Source organism: Heliangelus exortis, chromosome 5 (assembly GCF_036169615.1).
Source record: "Heliangelus exortis chromosome 5, bHelExo1.hap1, whole genome shotgun sequence".
Lineage (NCBI taxonomy): Eukaryota > Metazoa > Chordata > Aves > Apodiformes > Trochilidae > Heliangelus > Heliangelus exortis.
Window position 1 is genome coordinate 35,782,497 of NC_092426.1, and position 17,422 is coordinate 35,799,918.

At 42.1% G+C, this 17,422-nt stretch overlaps 1 protein-coding gene across 5 annotated transcripts in view; it reads left to right on the forward strand.

Moving 5' to 3' along the window:
* The window catches only part of PAPLN (papilin, proteoglycan like sulfated glycoprotein), a 56,138-nt gene that overhangs the window by 1,771 nt on the left and 36,945 nt on the right, over positions 1-17,422 (forward strand). For 4 of the 5 annotated variants that reach the window (XR_011726043.1, XM_071744595.1, XM_071744596.1 and 1 more), the window contains one exon: positions 11,138-11,200. Coding sequence is in view for 4 of the 5 variants with exons in the window: in XM_071744595.1 (XP_071600696.1) it covers positions 11,138-11,200 (63 nt within the window). In the remaining variant the exon portion in view is untranslated. Of the gene's footprint in view, positions 1-240; positions 387-11,137; positions 11,201-17,422 lie in introns of those variants that run through there. The other variant, XM_071744598.1, reaches the window with a different exon arrangement.

Here is a 17,422-nt window from a genome sequence, read left to right on the forward strand (position 1 = left end):
GGAAGGGGACGAGGTATCAGTAGGGTAGGATGCTGGGCAAACATAGCAGTGATGTTGGCTGGAGAAAAATAATTTTTGTTGAAAGGAATAAATCTTGCCACGGTATCAAGACCCTTATAATCTCTAACCCCTGGAGTGCTCAGCTGCTTCTGTTCCTGTGCTAGCAGGTGCTGAGGGGTGAGTTTCTCCTCCTCAGCCTTGCATTGCCAGCAGCTGTGTGACACAGGACACATTTGGGAAGCTCCTCCCCAGCAAACGGTGCTGTCAGATCCCATCCACTTGTGAAAGGTGAGGTTTGCAGGGCTGGATCTCTCATTCCCGAGGAAGTGTGATGCAGGAGAGAGGCCAGGAAAGCAGTTTCAGGGACCTGTCCTGCCATAGAGATGGTAATGGGCTGGCAGCAATGTGGTACGGTGGGGGATTTGCCTGATGCACTGGTGTTCTTTGGGGGTGGTCAGGTGGAGGTAGAGGATGCTACTGATTGTGATGCTATTGATTTTAAAATGGAATTTCAAAGCTTTGGTGAAGGTAGCATCAGTCTCAAGTGGAGTTCCTAGGACTAGGAATAACTGGTGGTAGTGGAGGAGCTTAGGGAGATAGTGTGTTTCTTGAAGTCTGTCTTTACAAACCCAAAAGAGGGTCTGTAAACACTTTAGCTTATTATTTTTGGATGAGTCTTCACAACACTTGGGGTTTGTTTTATCCTTTCTACGTTGCACTGATGAAGACCCTTCCACACTTTTCTCTGTAAGCTGGCTTGGAGCTTAAAGGTTTCCTGGCTTCCTAGAGCTGTACCACCCTCTGTGATGCCAGAGTGTTTCCCAGTCTCTGTAGATGGATCAGCTGTTAAGGAACATCTCTGGGATGTGGTGTGTTGGGGAGCTGAGGTGCTCTGCAGCCACCTGTGTGTTGGGCAACTTTGTTCTGGACTTTGAGGACAAGTGTTCTGCTGTTACAGGGACCAAAGGGAGATGTTGGTCATGTGCAACAAAGGTAGGTAGGACCACGTATCTCTGGCATGGCACTACCTTAAACTAATATTTGTTCATGTTAGTAAACAGCAAAATTAATAAAAGGGAAAAAAGGAAAAAAAAAAAAAAGAGTAAATTGGTTGTCTCTGGAAGGTTTGCTTTTAGTATGTTTTCCTGGCCAGGGTAAGATGATGGAGACTTCTTTTTCAAGCATATTTTCAGGTTCTCACACACTGTGAAGCATCCTGACACCTCAGAGGTACCTGTTTTTAGAATGTTTTGACTCGTGAGTATAAATACTGGTTGGCTGGTGTTGGGGTAGTTACTCTGTTTACATGTAGACAGATTTGGAATAGCAAATAGTACAATCTACTCATTGAGAGAACTCTAAGTATTTGAGAGAAGAAGTGTAACATATTGAGATTATTTTTAAGCAAGAGTATAGGGTTTTGTTTGCTGGTCTCTCTGTATATATATTAAGAAGTGATAAGTATAAGATTAAGTTGTCTTAATTTTAAGGGGAAAGTAGCAATCCTGGTGGTATTATAACACTAGAGATAAGTTAGAGACTGGGTTATCTCAAATGCTGCTGTTCAGTAAGTGCAGTACTTCTTGTATCTCTGGTTTTGGGTTGGGTCCTCTCTGAGCTCCATCTCCTTGCCAGCTTGGTAAAAGCCAATGCTTGTAGAGCTCATCTAATCGAGTTGCTTAAGGGATTAATTGCCTCACAAATTAGGCACCAAGATTCAGCTGGAGTCTGTGTGAATGGCTGTGCCTTGACTTGCTGAAATGGTTTCAGAAATGGGAAAGGAGTAATGTTGCAACTGGTTTTGCTGGTGGTACTTGAGTTTGTCTTAAAAGAGCAAATTTTAACAGATGTGCTGTTAAAATGGGGAAGATGGGATGGGGGGGAAAACTCCCATCTTGATTGTTGGCTCCTCCTTCTGATGCAAAGTTAAGCAAAATATTCTTCTGTGCCTCAGAATGGGTAGAGTTTATGCTACCAGCAGACTTTCTTTTTGTTCAGAGGGGGGTCTAAAGTGTTAATAAAATATTAACCTTTTATTCGACTGTGTATGTATCTTATGACTCACTAGCACACATGTTTTTATTTCTTTTTTTTTTTTTTTCCTCATAAAAAGAGGATGAAATCTGTCCTTTTGTATAAGAACAGCACCTAGAATACATAGGCTGCAGGTCCAAGAGGTTTCTCAGTTCATGTTACAGACTCATCATTAGCTGAGTGAGGGGGCAAACGTTCTCCTAGTGGCATATTTAGTGCTTAGTGAACTACTTAGAGAAATTAACTTGCTTTGCTCTTAGGTTTGCAGGGAGGATTCAATGAAACTGATGACAAACCCCTCAGTGCATCTAGCACAGAGCTACTGAGCCCAGGCAGGGAGGGAGGATTGCTCCAAACCAGTGCAGTCATTTGCAGCTCTGCCCATGGTATGAAGGGCTTGTCAGAAGAATTTATTTCTCTAGAAATGATGCTTTGCTGGGTACAGTTTCACTGTCTCATTTTTTAACACCTTTGGATCTATAATGTGATTTGTTGTGGTCCAGTCTTGTCTTGGATGATGAATAATAACCATTATGAGATATTTGGGAAGGAATTTTAATACAAAAGATTTGAGTGGGTACCTACTCATACCTAGAAACCACTTGTTGATGCTTTCTCACACAGCAATAACTTTGCCTTTTTTGACATCCAGTGGTGCTGTATAGAAAACAAGTACCATCCCCAGATTGTTTATTTCTCTGCCTAGGCCTTAGAGCAGTAATTGAGAGTCTCCTTTGGGCATCTGTGGAAGAAACCAGCTTCAGAGCAAAGAAACAAATTATTTTTAGATCCCAGTGTTGTCATTTTGCTGTAATCACACAGTCAAGCATGTGCTTCCTTTGAGATCTCTCCAGACACTGCAGTGTGATCACACTCTCTTAAGATCATTTTTTCTGAAGTTAATTTTTAGTGACAGATGAAAGATGCTTGTGCTGGTATCCTTAGAGACCACAGCCCTAATTCCACTAGCCCACATTCTGCCTCCTAAGTTTGTTAGTCAAAAGTTCTGTAGTTTGTTTGGTTTATTCCATTTTTAATTCTTTCAGTTCCCATATTAGTAGTCTTTCCCTTGCAGAGTGATGGGAGTAAGCTCACTGACTCCTCTGGGGGAATTCCTGCTTTACACCACTGTAGGTATGTCTGGATCACACTTAGGAAGGGTAATTCCCTAGGGAAGAGGTGTACCCATACAAGTGTGCTCTGCTTGGCATGTTGACAGATATATACAGTTAAAACTGAGTGAGCTTTAAAAAGAAAAAAAAAGAAAAAAAAAACCAACCCAAAGTATCACAGATTCCAGAAACAATGTGGAGGCAGCAGCAATCAAACCCCACAGGTGGTTCATGTTTTCCTGTCATTAATCTACAATCTGATAGAAATACAAATTTATGTCAGGTAACACAGCTCTTCCCTCTGCCTGCTACAAGCATACAGCTGAATTTAGCTCAACATCCCCTCAGTGAGCAGAGATGCAGAACTTGCAAAGAGGCATAGAAAAGAATGGTCACTGTTTTAAAGTTCCCTTTTGAGATAATGCTCTTTTATTGTTATTCCTTTAACTCCTTGCACAGTGGAGAAAGTTGTCGTATTTCTTTTTAGGATGGAATGAAGTTAAATAAAATTGGAAGCTGTTTTTCAGCATCAAAACCATTTGCTTTCCTGAAGAATTCTCAGACATTTGAACTGGAGGGGACTAATCTCAGCTGGCTAACATGTAAACAGCAGCAGTGCTCAGTGTCAGATTAAAGATCAGGCTAAATAAGTCATATAAGAGGAGTTTGAACTGTGACAGGAGAGCACTAAATTTAAAAGCTTATTAGCCATTCCTCTTCAATTATGTTAGTGTTTGGAATATTATATCCTTGTCATGTGTTTTCCATAGGCAGTGTGTGGCTTCTTGCTGCAATGCTGTCTAAATCAGTCTGTGTGCACTCGTTGTTATCCCTACATGCTCCCAGATTTAATTAACAGCTAAGCACAGTGAGACTACCAAAATAGAAGGCAGAATCCTATCTTTATTCCTTATAATAAATCTCTAGCTGCAAACCTAATAGTGGGAGGCTGTTTGCAGAAAATGGAATCTCAGCTGGTATTAATAGGTAGGCAGAAACTTGTCCTCATGAAATAATGTATTGGCCCCAATAAAGGGCTGGCATGGTGAGCACATTTGCTTGGAAGATGCTGCTTCACTGACCTAAACCTCAGATACTTCACCGTGGATTTTGGAGAGTGGGAAAGATATCTGCCACTTTGCCTACCCCTCATTAGGCTGTGCTGTGAAGCCTTCCTATAGAACTTCTGTGTGTTTCACAGTCTGATCTTGCTCGTGCACCTGGTGATTTTTCATCTACAGTTTTTCTTTTTTTCATTACTCAGCCTGAAAGTGCATGACAGAGGCTGCTATAGCTTCCCCAGGTGTTGCTGAACTTGACACTGCTGTAGAAGTCCTCTGTAAAAACACTGTCAGTCTGAGTTGGCCACCTTAAATGATGGCTTGGAGCAGATTTATATGCCTGGTATGGATCAAGCTGAGGGCTCAGATCAAAGCCTACTGATAGATTAGTCTAGAAGATGCTGCATGTTACCACTACTCAGTTCTCCAGCCAGCTGGTCCTCTGCTGCTGTGCTCATTAGTAAGTTTTGGTAACTTTTTCTTTTTTTTTCATTTAACAAGGTGAATTTTAAAGTAATTGTAGCTGAAAGATTATCTTTCATAATGTGACAGTATGCCTGAAAGTGTATTTCACCATAATTATGTTCTTGATGAGGATTCTTCAACTCCTAGCATGTATTTAGAGTGAATTAATAAATCTGGATACCAATGTGAAGACATCTCTGTAAAACTTACTTGGACAGCTTGTCTTTTTTTTTTTAATTCTTTCTCCTTTCTCACTAAGCTCTTTCAACAACTCTTGTATTCAAACATGTTTGAATGTTTGCACACATTTGTCCATTGCTTTGTATATAAACAGCTCTTTGTGAATATGACTGACCATGTGCTCCAGGCAAATAAAATTCACCCTCCCATTTTAATAGCCACATGCACTTTATTGGCTTGTCTGCCCTAGCCCAAAGGACACCAGGCCCAGGATTTTTCTTGGAAAAATGTCAAACAAAATATGGTTTACTATAGTCGAGGAAGAAAAAAGGCATACCAAGAATGATCATGAATGTGATATCCTCTGCCTAAAGGGGTGATTGGTTTCTTTCTTCCTCTGAGGCTGTGTTGCACTCCTCATGCTCTCTGAGCTCTCTTTGCAGCCTAAGTAAAAGAAGATTTTTCCCCACTCTTGATCCCTATTCCATGGAGTCTCTCTCCCTGCTTTCATCTCACCTTTTTTTCTGTATTTTCCCTTTTTAACTTTTCCACCAAAAACTTACAAGGTGCTTCTCAATAGATAAGGCAACCAAAGCAAGCTGGAACCAAGATATGCTGGGTGTCTCGAGACCAAAAGAAAAAAATCATAATGTCTTTAGAAACTGTAATGAGTCTGAAAGCTAAAAGACTTTGCTCTGAGTCAGTGGATATAAAAATTAACGCTGGTGGATAATTGGGCAGCTTATCACTCTCCTTTCTGACTTCCCACCTCCTTCAGCCAAACTTCTGAAAAACGAAGAGCTGAGTGAGATAGGTGGTGGTGGAGCTGGGAGTGGAGGGAAGGGAATTCTGTAAAGCTGTGAGTAGTGGGATCACAGCTCCACTTTCTGCTTCAGTGTTGGATGTGCTAAACTTTACAGTAAGTGATTTCTATCTGTAATGCAATGGGCAAATATTTATTGCAGGTGTGGCCAACTCGTGGCTCACAAGCCACACCAAGGAAGCTTCTGTGTGAGGGTTACCTCAGTTGGGATAATAGATTCCCACTGGATAATTGAGATAAAGTGAGCTGCAAGGGCCTGCTGAAGATAGTATTGCTGGGTGGCTTTGCTGCTTACCTGCACGCCCAGATAAAGCTTGTGTGGCAGTAGAAAAATGGGAGCCCTGAAGGGGTCTTTACCTTCTGCTTATGGACCACTCCCAGAACAGTCCCTGGCCCACATATGTGGTGTAGGGATTTGGCCAAAGGATGATTTATCTGTGTGGTTCTCAGACAGAAGATTTGGTCTGTTGGATGTGCTAAACAGAGAAGTCCCACATAGCTGTCTGGCCAGTTCTCAAAAAGAATAGAGAAAAACCCAGACTAACAAATCCATGAGCAATGGAACTCATGAGACTTGTTTTATTCTGAGTTTGTGATCTGATTCTGCAGTGTCTAAACAGCTTAAACTCTTCTTTAAATAAGGCTGGGTTGTTGGTAACATCTTCAACTTTGGATTCCCTGTCGTTGAAGAGAAAAAGTAATCGTCTAAATGGGTTAAATGTCCAACATGTCTCTTAATCCCAGCCCTGTATCTTTTCCCTCAGACAGGACTTGATGCTTTTGAAGCCCTGAAATCAGCCAGCTGATTCAAAGGTATTTTAACATATGTATACAGGCAATATATGCCTTGTTTTCTGTAGGAACACAGAAGCTGAGTGGTCTGGAAAAGAGGCCAAGGTTAACTAAGCCATCCTGGGCCTTGTTTCTGCATTGGAAGGCAGGATTTGCATGCATAAAGTAAGTATAGGAGCCATTAAACTATCCTCAATTTTGGAACACACTCCTTAATTTGGTCTTAATGAAGATTTGGCTGATCTTGCTAAGCCTGCCTCAGCCTGGACAGGAGTTTGTAACTAAATAAAATATTTTTACCCCGGTTCACTGGCTGCTCTGCTATGGAGAACTCTCCAAGGCTGCCCATCTGTCTTTGTAGACCTTCTACCTCTTATGTCAAAAGCTTCTTTCCTAAGTGAGTTCAGTGCTAAGCCCTGAAATAAGGGTTCTTATCCCCGTTTCCAGGTGTACTGGAGTTCTTTTATTCTCTCCAGAGTTACAAAGTTCCTGCCATCTCCTTTTGGCCCTCTGACCCTCCCATCCAGAGTGCCAGGGAGAAGCAGGGGTTGTGGAGGCAGTTCAGAAAGGGAAGAACATTCAGGAGTTACTGAAATTTCCATAGAATATGATTTGATCCATACTATTCTGGGGTAGAAAGGTCTTGAGATGCTACAGTCAGCTTCAAGTCTGAACTTCTCCAGTGTTCAGAGGAGCTTAACTCTTAGGGAAAACAGCTTCATAATTCAGGTCTGGACTTTCTTTTTGACCAAGCTTTGACCAAGCTGGAATCAATCACTACCTCAACCCTTTTTATTCATCTCACCTGAGCATTTAATGCCAGATGTGGTTGGCTGGGCAATTTGGAATGTTTCAGCCAGACACTCTTCTAGTCCTGGTTGAGGATTCTGATGGTTTCTTACTTTTTGTGGAGTGATTCTCATAATCCCTCTCATAGCTTCGTAGTTGAGCACTGTGGCAGGAATTCTTCCATGTGAGCTTCCCAGCAGCTGTTCCATATCTTGAGCATAAAGTCACCATTTCCCCTCAGGCCCTGCTGCTGTTTCTGGGTGGAGGGGGGGTGGAGATGCTGTCCTAGCACTCAGTGGGAAAGGGAGCTGGGGAGGCTTGGAGAGAACTGAGGAAGGGCAGGAAGCACAGGGAGCAGCAGCTGCTGTTGTTTTAAGTGAAAGATCTGCAAAACACTGTCCTTTTCATTCCTTCCCCACATACCCAGGCTTCAGTGAGCAGAACAGCAGACAAGCAGGGTAACCATCTGCTGCTCTATCCCAGGTCCTACAAGGTGTGATAGAGCCATTAAATCTGGAAAAAGAACTTGACCTTTTTTCAAAGGTTTCAGACAGCTTCTCTGGTCCCATCTGTATTGTTTGTAGCTCAAAGGCAAAAGGGATCAGTGCTGAACACTGCACTTGAGGAAGATTTTAAATAATGTTGGAGCTCAGAGAACCAGACACAAGATTTGTTTTGCAGTGGTGGAATTAATAGGATACAGAAGGTCCTGTTCTTCCTTCTGACCATCCTTCCTGGAATCTGTCAGCTGGTTCAATAGGGCTGAATGGTCTAAACTTTTCAGTGCTACATTTGGGACAAATGACAGCAATTCCCATGCAAGGGCAATGGCACAAAAATACAAACAAGCACTGGAGCTGTAATCTCTTGCTGCTTTGATGCCAGGGACTGCCCCAGACATTGGGTGCTGTCTCCAGTCGGTTCCTTGCAGAATCTTTTTATCCTATCTGACTAAAAACCTCCAAGATATCAATAGCTTGGAGAGCAGGAGCACTGCTAGTCCTGGTGAACTTCTTTATCCTCTGCTGCAGGAGCCAATATGGCTTCACTGCGTGGGAATCAAACCTTTTTCTTTGGAAATTTCATAGGGTTGGAGATGAAACCAATCGTGCCGTACTTTTGGTATTCAGGGTATGTGATCTGTGTTTTTGCAGCTGGAATGAGTGTTAATATGTGGCTTATTTTCAGTAAGCACTGCTTGAGAAAAGTGGTTGTGATATGGTCTGCAACACTAATACACAGTGCAGTACGTGGTGCAGTGGTGTTTCATACAAGGATTAAAAACTTTGTTGGTGATTACATTTTCAGCTTTCTTTTGAGGAAATCTACCACCCTTGGGCTGAGTTCACTGGATTCTAGTCAAAATGGCATTATGCTTATTACAGTTTTGAATCTCCTGATTGTTGTAGTCAATGTTTTTCAGGTGTCTTGTGAGTATTCTCATGTATTATCATATGCTGGTGACTCAGGATCCCTGTACATCAGGTGTGAGTACTGGGGATGCAAACCCCAGTAATGCACAATGCTGTATGTGCTCAAGCTTAGAGGTGCCCTGCCTCCAGCCAGGTGGAGGAGAGGGACAACTGGATTTATTGGATTGTGTGGACTCGATGGCCTGGCACATTAGAGCCACAAAAGTATAAAGCCTTGGTGGACACTGGTGCACAGTGCACCCTAATGCCATCGAATCAGAAAGGGACAGAATCCATCACTGTTTCAGGAGTGATGGGGGAATCTAAAGAACTGAGTATTGTAAAAGCTGATGTGAACCTCACTGGAATAAAGTGGCATAAACACCCTACAGTGACTGGTCCAGATGCTCTGTGCATCCTTGGCATAGACTGCCTCAAGGGAGGTGACTTCAAGGACCCGAAAGGGTACCGGGGGTCCTTTGGTACTGCAGTTATTAAGACTGAGAATGTAGGATGGCTGCATGCTTTGTTTGGCCTTTCAGACAAAACCTTTGTAGTGGGGTTGCTGAAAATTATATGGACAACCATGGTTTGGTCCCAGTTCCCTCCCTGCCTCTTGGCTCAGATGCCAGAAGGAGCTGAGCAGGCTGCCCATTTGCAGCAGAGCAAGGGATGTGTGTGTGTCTCTCCTGCCTGTCCTTCCCCTCTGGAAGGATTTGGCAGCTGGATAGGATTGTGCTGCAGATCCAGCCTGTGTTTTGGCTCTTGGCCTCCCTGGCATAGTGTGCTTGACCTCTTGTGGAGGGCATCTCCAGGTTGTTTCTGCCTTGACTTGAATGGGGAATGAAGCAGTAGCATCTGTGGGTGATAGAGGGTACAAAACCTTCCCTCAAATTCTAAAGAAGGACTGATTCAAAATTAATTAAAGTCTACTCATAAAAAAAAAAAAGCTCTCATGTTAAATGTCTATGTAAAAATATATTTTAAATGTAATATATTTAGAACAAAAAAAGCTTTATTTTCTTATGAATCATATGATTGGCACACAGTATATATAGGGAGAGAAGCATCTCAGTGTCCATTTTCCTCATCACATTTTCCCTGTTCATTTGTGGAACTAGATTTTCAGCATGTAGCAGTTTTTACATCCAAAAAAAAACCAAAAACGAAACACATTAAAGAACAAGCCCTTTATGCCTAGCACTGTGAATGCTGGGACTGTCAAAATCCATGGTATACATGGACTTAGAGCTTGTAATAAACTGTGAGACCTAGCACTATGAGAAAAATAGGTGTTCATTATAAAGTAACCTGAAATATGCAGACACAAGATGAAGCAGGTTTCATTTTGGGTATTTTTTCTTTCTGTCTTGATATTCTCATGCAATGATGATTTATATTAATATTATAATTGTTAATGGTGATATACATTCTTTATTTTATCTGGATTTAATAGGCCAGGCTAAAGGAGCTATATATCAAGTTTTAATATTAAAACAGATGTTACAATGACTGATGAGACAAAAAAATTGCTTCCTTGAGTGCTTTTATGCATGGTGAATGGAAGATTTCTCCATCTTTGCTTTTCCCTTTCCTTTCCCAGATCAGAAAGAAGCTCAGACTAGACAAAACTGTGTTGGGAATATCTAGTCCACTTCTATCTGGGCTCAGTTGACTGGTCATGAGGTCAAAAAGAAAACAGAAAAAAAGAGAAATAAACAGTCTCTACTGGCTGAAGTGTCCATGGTCAGAGCTGTAAGTGTTGGGGAGTGGTGGTTCATGTAGGCTTGGAGATGCAACTCAAAAAAGGAAGGGATAAAGTAGAAACAGGCACTGCACCAACAGAGCATTGTGAGCCCAAAGTTGTGTAAAGTCATGATTTTTAGGAACTGTTGTATCCTGCCATCTGTGTGGCCTGATCTCCTTTCTATCTCTGCAGAAGAGGTTGTGTTTTTTTTTAATACTGGTGGTTGAATCCAGATACACCCAGGGTAACTGTAGGATTTTAAACAAGCAAGATCACATAGTAACAGACATGAAACTTCACCAAGCCACACAGGATGAATATAACATACAGAAACATTACCTGTGGAATTTTTTACTTTGGATTGGTTGAAGTCATTGCAATCTTCAAGTATTTTATTATGTGTATATGTAGAAGAATGGGAGGGCAGACATGCATCAACATGTAGCTTCCACTGTGCTGGGGGAAGATGTTCTCAGAATACCAGAGGAAAGTTCAGGGAAATATCTGATCTCAGTAATTATATTCTGGGTTTCTGTGCAGAGTAATTTTAGTCTTTGCAGTTGCCTTCATCTACCCATGGACACTGGTGATAAAACTGTTTCTCTTCTCTCACCTTGATTTTAGCTCCACCTCCATTTTTGCTGTATGGTGTCTTGGTTTTTCCACCATACAAGCAACAAAGCAGCAAGCAATTCTGATCAATAATCTTTCTGTTCCCACAGGCAGAGATGAAGAACTTTTTTCTGCTGCTCATGCTAGCAATGATGCTACCTTCTGCATTTTCAGTAAGTAAAAGCTCTTCTCAACACTGTGACAAGAAATGAAAAATACTTCTGTTAAGGACTGTCAGCATCTGGAATTCAAGTATTTTGTAGGAAGTATTCCTGAAAGATCTAATGGGCTCAAGTCATCAGGCCTAGCATGGACATGTTATGGGAGGTTTCATGTGGCCATTAGGTAACAAAATCCTGGCACTGCCTTTGGCTCTAGGGGTGTTATCTGCAAAGCAGCAATTGCTGTGCCTTGCTTCAAAGCTGCAGTTGCCACTTAAAGTAAAAAGAATCTTTGGCTGGGTTTTTTTTCCCCCCATTTCTTTGGTCTTAGTGGTCTAAGCCATATGGTTTGGCTTTACTGGGGAAGGGAATCTTTATGTTAAGCCAATTTGATGGTGTCAGAAACAGAACACAGCTATTATCCCAAGAACTGGGATTCCTCTTCCTCTTTGAGACGTAAGTAGGAGTTTCTGAAGCAAATGCAGTTCAAGAACAGTTTCTCTGAATTTAACTTCAATTATATTAATGAGTTGGACACCTGAAATAAAAGGTGACCTGCTGAGTGGGGTGGAAGTGTTTGCAAAGGAAAAGTGATATGTTTGTTAGGTGAAAAGGATCAGAAGGAGGGAGGGGAAGAGGTAATTATCACCTGGAATAAGAGTTTTGTGGGAGTAGTGAGGAATTACAAATAAGCCATTAAAATTAATGAGTCTGTAGCTTTTCATCTCTAGTACAATTATGAAGTTCTATTCCCAGATTCAGCATTTACAAATGCTCTCTAGGCCTTCTTTGAAGATCAGGGATGAGAGGCCAGAAATCAAGCAGAGTTTGTTAGTTGTCATAGATTGCCTATCTCACAGATGGAAATATGCTTAAATGAGATCCTGCTATCTCACCTGATGACAGACAGGCTTATAGAAAAATTACTTCAATCCATGTCACACAGCACTGAAAAAGTCCTTTCCCTGTTGATGTAGTTGAACCCCAGCCCACAACCAAGCCCCACACAACCACTCACTCACTCTCCCCCAGTGGGATGAAAGGCAGAATCAGAAGGGCAGAAGTCAGAAAAATCATAGGTTGAGATAAAGACAGTTTAATAGGTAGAGCAAAAGCCATGTGTGCAAGGAAAGCCAACCAAGGAATTAATTCAGTGCTTCCCATCAGCAGGCAGGAGCTCAGCTCTCTCCAGCACAGCAGGGCTCCATCACTCACAACAGTTACTTGGAAAGAGAAATGCCATCACTCTCAACACCTCCATCTTCCTGCTTCTTGCCCCAGCTTTATGTGCTGAGTCTGGTGCCATATGGCATGGAACATCCTTTTGGCCACTTTGGATCCTTTGCTCTGGCTATGTGTCCCCCCAGCTGCTTGTGCACCCCCACACAGAAAAACATAGGGTTGAAAACTCTTTGGTTTCTTAACAATTAAAACCACCAGTGCCATACCAACATTGTTTTCATGCCAAATCCCATACTAAATAAAAATGACTATGCTAGTTATTTAGAAGAAAATCAGCTCTATCCCATCTGAAAGCAGGATACCTGTGTTGTTCTTGTGCAGTTCCCAGTGACAGGTATAAGGGGTTGGCAGGTGCCATGGTGCATTTTCCCACACTGAAGGACAAACACTTCCTTTAATGTATAGTAGCATCTCTCTAAGAAATTTAGGCTCTGCCACTTTAACTGTTCTAAGCATTGGACCCAGAGGGGCCTTGCAGCTGAGGCAGCAGCAATTGTTTTGATTTTGGTATCAAATTTACTTTGGCAGCAAATGGGTAGAAAGTTGGGTGACCTCCAGCTCTACAGTGACTTGTGTACAGCCCAGGAAGAAGAGGGTGGTGCTAAAAAGAGTAGAAAAAGCACAGAACAGCATGTATGGATTTTATTCCAGAACAAACCACTTACCTCTTTGATCCATCCTGTCTGCCAGTGCAAACAACGATTGCATCTTGGACATCTTTTATCCCAGAAGCAGGAAAACATCAACTTTCAAACACAAAGACTACTAATGGGAGTTCAGCTATAAATGTGTGAACTGCAGGCTTACACAAGGATGGAGAAGATGAGTCTGCAGGGATTCATGTTTGCTCGTGATTAAAGGGTGTAGATTGATGCCTGCTGCTTTTCATCTCTGCTGCTTGTGGAGAAGCTGAACTTGTTTTTACTTCATTGATTGTTAGGAAAGTAGCCAGCAGAAGGGCAGAAATGTTGACAAGGAGGAGATTTTAAGAGCAGCTGAGGCTATTGCCCACTTTTTCTCTCTGCTTGCCATCTGAGGGGCTGATTTATCTGCCAGGTAACATTAAGGAGCCAGCGAGGGACTCCTGCTTGTCAAAGCCACCACTGGCTGCTGAGAATTTCCTTCATCCTTGGTGGGACACACCTGGCTGTTTTTCCCTTCTTTCTGGCTTGGTCTTATCACACAGCACCTGTGATGTCTATCCCTTTTCAGCAGACTTTGAAGGATCTGGAAAAGGTTACCCAGTACTTGCAGCTCCTTCACTGATTGCACTTGGCAGTGCTGGAAGCTACAGCTGGATGGTCAGGAGCAATTGTGTTAAAGGGTTGCACAAACAGAAAACAAAGATGTCTCTACATATTTGCCCTCACTCTTAATGCAGAACTGAGACAGAAGAGGCCACTGCAATTTCAGACAGGATTCTAGGAAAGTTATGAACTATGGAAAAGTCCAGGTTCAAGGGTTTTTTGTTATGATTCCTCCTGTGTTTTCACACAAGGATGAAATAATGCTCCATTAAATAAGTTCTAAATTCCAAATACATTTTGAAGGTTTTCCATGTGAATAACTCTTCTATTATTGTTGCACACACGTATTTGGCACAATTGTGTGTGTGTATTTATGCTTTGGAGTTGCTTTATGTTCAGCAAACGTGGCATTTATCAGACTTCTCTCTGCCTCAGTATCTTTTTTACAAATGTGATTGCATGTTGGTAAATTTTTGCATCTGGAATTCCTTCTATCCAGATTGGGAATCTTTTACCTGCCCGTATCACAGGGCTATTTAAAAGAACAGCTGTTCATCAAAGGAAGAGCTTTATTTAATCTTTTAAGATCTGTAATTATTATTTAATAGTTAGATCAGGCCCAATGCTTATATTTGCTCCTAGGTCACATTGGAGGTGTGTTTTAGGTGAAGGCTGGTCTGAGGCTTGGCTGAAAATCATATTCAAATACATGAAGTCTCAGCTGTAATTTTAGTGGCAATTCACTTAACTGTGGACAAACATTGAAGTATCTTTGCAGCCAGGCTCTGGTCCTATGCTGTCTTTTATTACCCTCTATTATCACCTGTCTTTGTTACTTCTGTGGTTTTGTCATAACATAAATGTGTTGAGCAGTTCAGGCTCCTTATGGAATTCTGCTGCTAATGTCAGTTCTTGCAGTTGGAAGACATTTCACTCCTACCTGTATTTTTCTCCTTAGTCCACCTTCTTATCATCCATGCAAGGACTTGCCTTCTGGCTACTTAACTTCTTTCAATGCTTTAGGTGAAGGAGTTTGCTGAAAGCTTTTTGGAAATCTGAGTGTATCTGACAGCTCACCCTTGCTGCCAAGTTTGTGAATCTTTCAAAGAACTGCAATAGTCTTAGAAGGGTTTGCCTTTAAAAAAGCATCGTTGACTTTTTCCCAAACAGACTTTATTTACACAAGTGCCTCATAAAATGAGTATATATGTGAGTATACAACAGTTTTACACTATGTGGGTGTGCAGTTCCTTGGGTTAGCCTGGGATCCTTTTGGAAGCTGGTGTCACATTTTCCACTTTCCAATTATCAGATGCTGAAGTGGTTTTAGCTGAGTTGTCTGCTAGTATGAAACAGTTTATCATTTCAGCCTTGAGTTCCCCTTAGGTTCCTTGTGTAAACAACTTCTGGTGACTTCATCCTGTGTGTTTTGTCCACTTTTTCCAAGTAAGTTTGAGATCTTTACGTTTTTTCACAATCCTCCTTTTGTGTGGAGTTTTCTGAATCTCCCCGGTTCCTCCCGCAAGGATTCCAAGAATTAGTCTGACTGTTCTGCAATGGCTGTTATCCTTTTTGTGAGCTCTTTTTATACCCTGCTCAGCTCCAGGCCACCCAGGGGCTTTCCACTGCTGAAAAGTAACTTATCTGCTCTGCCTGGTGTGCACAGTGTCCTGCCTGGCAACCAGGGAAGGAGGGGACGTGGAAAGGGCCAGGAGTATGGCAGGAGAGTCCGTGAGGAGGTAGAAGAATGAGGAGTGCTGGGGGAAGGTGAACAGAGGGGGATGAAGGAAAAGAGTTTGGAACTGTGTGGGAATGGGTTAAAGGATGTAGGGAGAGCCTGAAGTGTTTTGAGGAGCTGAAGATGTAAGGGAAATGATGGATTTTAGTGGATTCGTTGGAGAGGGTATGCTATGGTTAGTGTGGTAGAGGGGTGTGAAAGGAGATATATACAGTGAGTTTAAAAATCACAAGCCATCAAAAGTAATGAAGCCTTGGGCTTTTTCTCCTCTTTTTGATGCAGTTTGTCTGAATATGATAGTCTCTTTGTCTGTCCATTTTGTATTTTGCTTCCTGCTGTCACCATCTTGTTCTCTTTCATTGTTGCTTTTCTGGTTTTGCTCAAATGCAATTCTTTGATTGCTTATTCATTATTCATAAAAATGGTGCTTGGCATTCTTCACCTTCAAAGCTCTTTGCAAGGCTGCTGTGTCTGAGCCAAGATCAATGGTTAAGACAGAAATATAAAAAAGGCTTTTCTGATGTGGGTGGGATTCTTTTGCTTATATTTTTGTTGCATTTTTGGCTAATAGCATAGGCAGTTGTGGATGGATTTACCCTGATTTATCCATTGGAGTTGTAGCATCTTTCTACATTATAAATGTGTGAGGTACACGGAATATTTTCATCTCCCTTTCAATTAAGTGAGAGTGCTGAAGGCCACATGTCCTGCAGGGCTTAGCTAGGTGGAAACATTATAGGTGCTCATCACTGTATTACTGGGTAGGTCTCCTGGATATAGAAAGGAGAAGGGAACAGTTCACATCCTGAAAAGCAGGTGGTCTAAGAATAGACTCCCCATGGGTTGCTTTTGTCAGGCCCCTGATGTCACCACAAGGGTTCCTTGCCTGGCTTCAGCTGGATGTGCCTAATTCCTGGGGACAGAAGCTGTCCCCAGCCACCTGCAGACAGGAACCAACCCAGCCTGGTGTCCCCACACTCAGTGGTTCCTCTGCAGGTCTTGGATGACCACAAAATAAAGAGCTGCTGATGACTGGCTAGTGGCTACAGCCTTGCACCTAAAGCTACAGAAATCTGTCGAGGGTTCAGCTATTGTGAACCAGCAATAAGCACTTGAAACACAACCTATGATGTATTCCTGGGGTTTCTTCTCTTTCTACATGGTTACTTTGACAACAGAAGAAAACCAAAAATTTTGCAGCATAACCCAAACGGAGCACAGAATCCCTAAAAAGTACAGATACCTTTTGGGTTTGGAAGCATATTAAAAAAAATCTCTTGCAGAATTAAAACCACAATATAGTAACCAACGTTATCAGGGACAGACAAGAGAAAGGCAGTTCCAGATGCTTGTTGGAACAGTCAGGAGGTGAGAAAAGTCTGAAGTATTTTCTGTAGCCTCTTCAGAGCATTGTGTGTCACTTTAATCCCAGTGACAGAAGAATCACTGCTCCCTGGCTTGCATGGCTGCCCCAGGAGAACCCTGTGCCCCTGTCCCACAGCCCCTGGGGAACAGCCAGCCCTCAGGCCACCCTGACAGTTTCCTTCTCTCCCCCCATCTCCTCCACCCCCTTATTAACTTTTCTCTAAGCAATTATAATTCCATCTAACAAAGCTGCATTCTTCACCAGGGACTTCTTACTTCTCGAGACTTTGGCAATGAAGCCATTACAGAATAAATGACTGTGGTGATAACTTTCTTTCATGAGATGTTTGGGTTTCACCCTGCTTTCAGACATGTTTCAATAAAGCTACAGTTCAGGGGTGTGCCAAAGTAAACATTAACCTTATTTCAGAAACTGTAAGCCCCAGAGAGTGGTGTTGTTTGAAAAATACGAAGGAAAGTTAAAGAGGGTGTTTTTCTCTAGTTTTAAGCCATGGAAATGCTGCATAAAATAAGAGTAATATCTGTGAATCAAGCTCACATTACCCATCACTGCCAGCAATATCTGTTTGCAGTGGGTAACACCTGGACTGGACTCTGTAATCAGTTTCCAGTGTCAAGGAT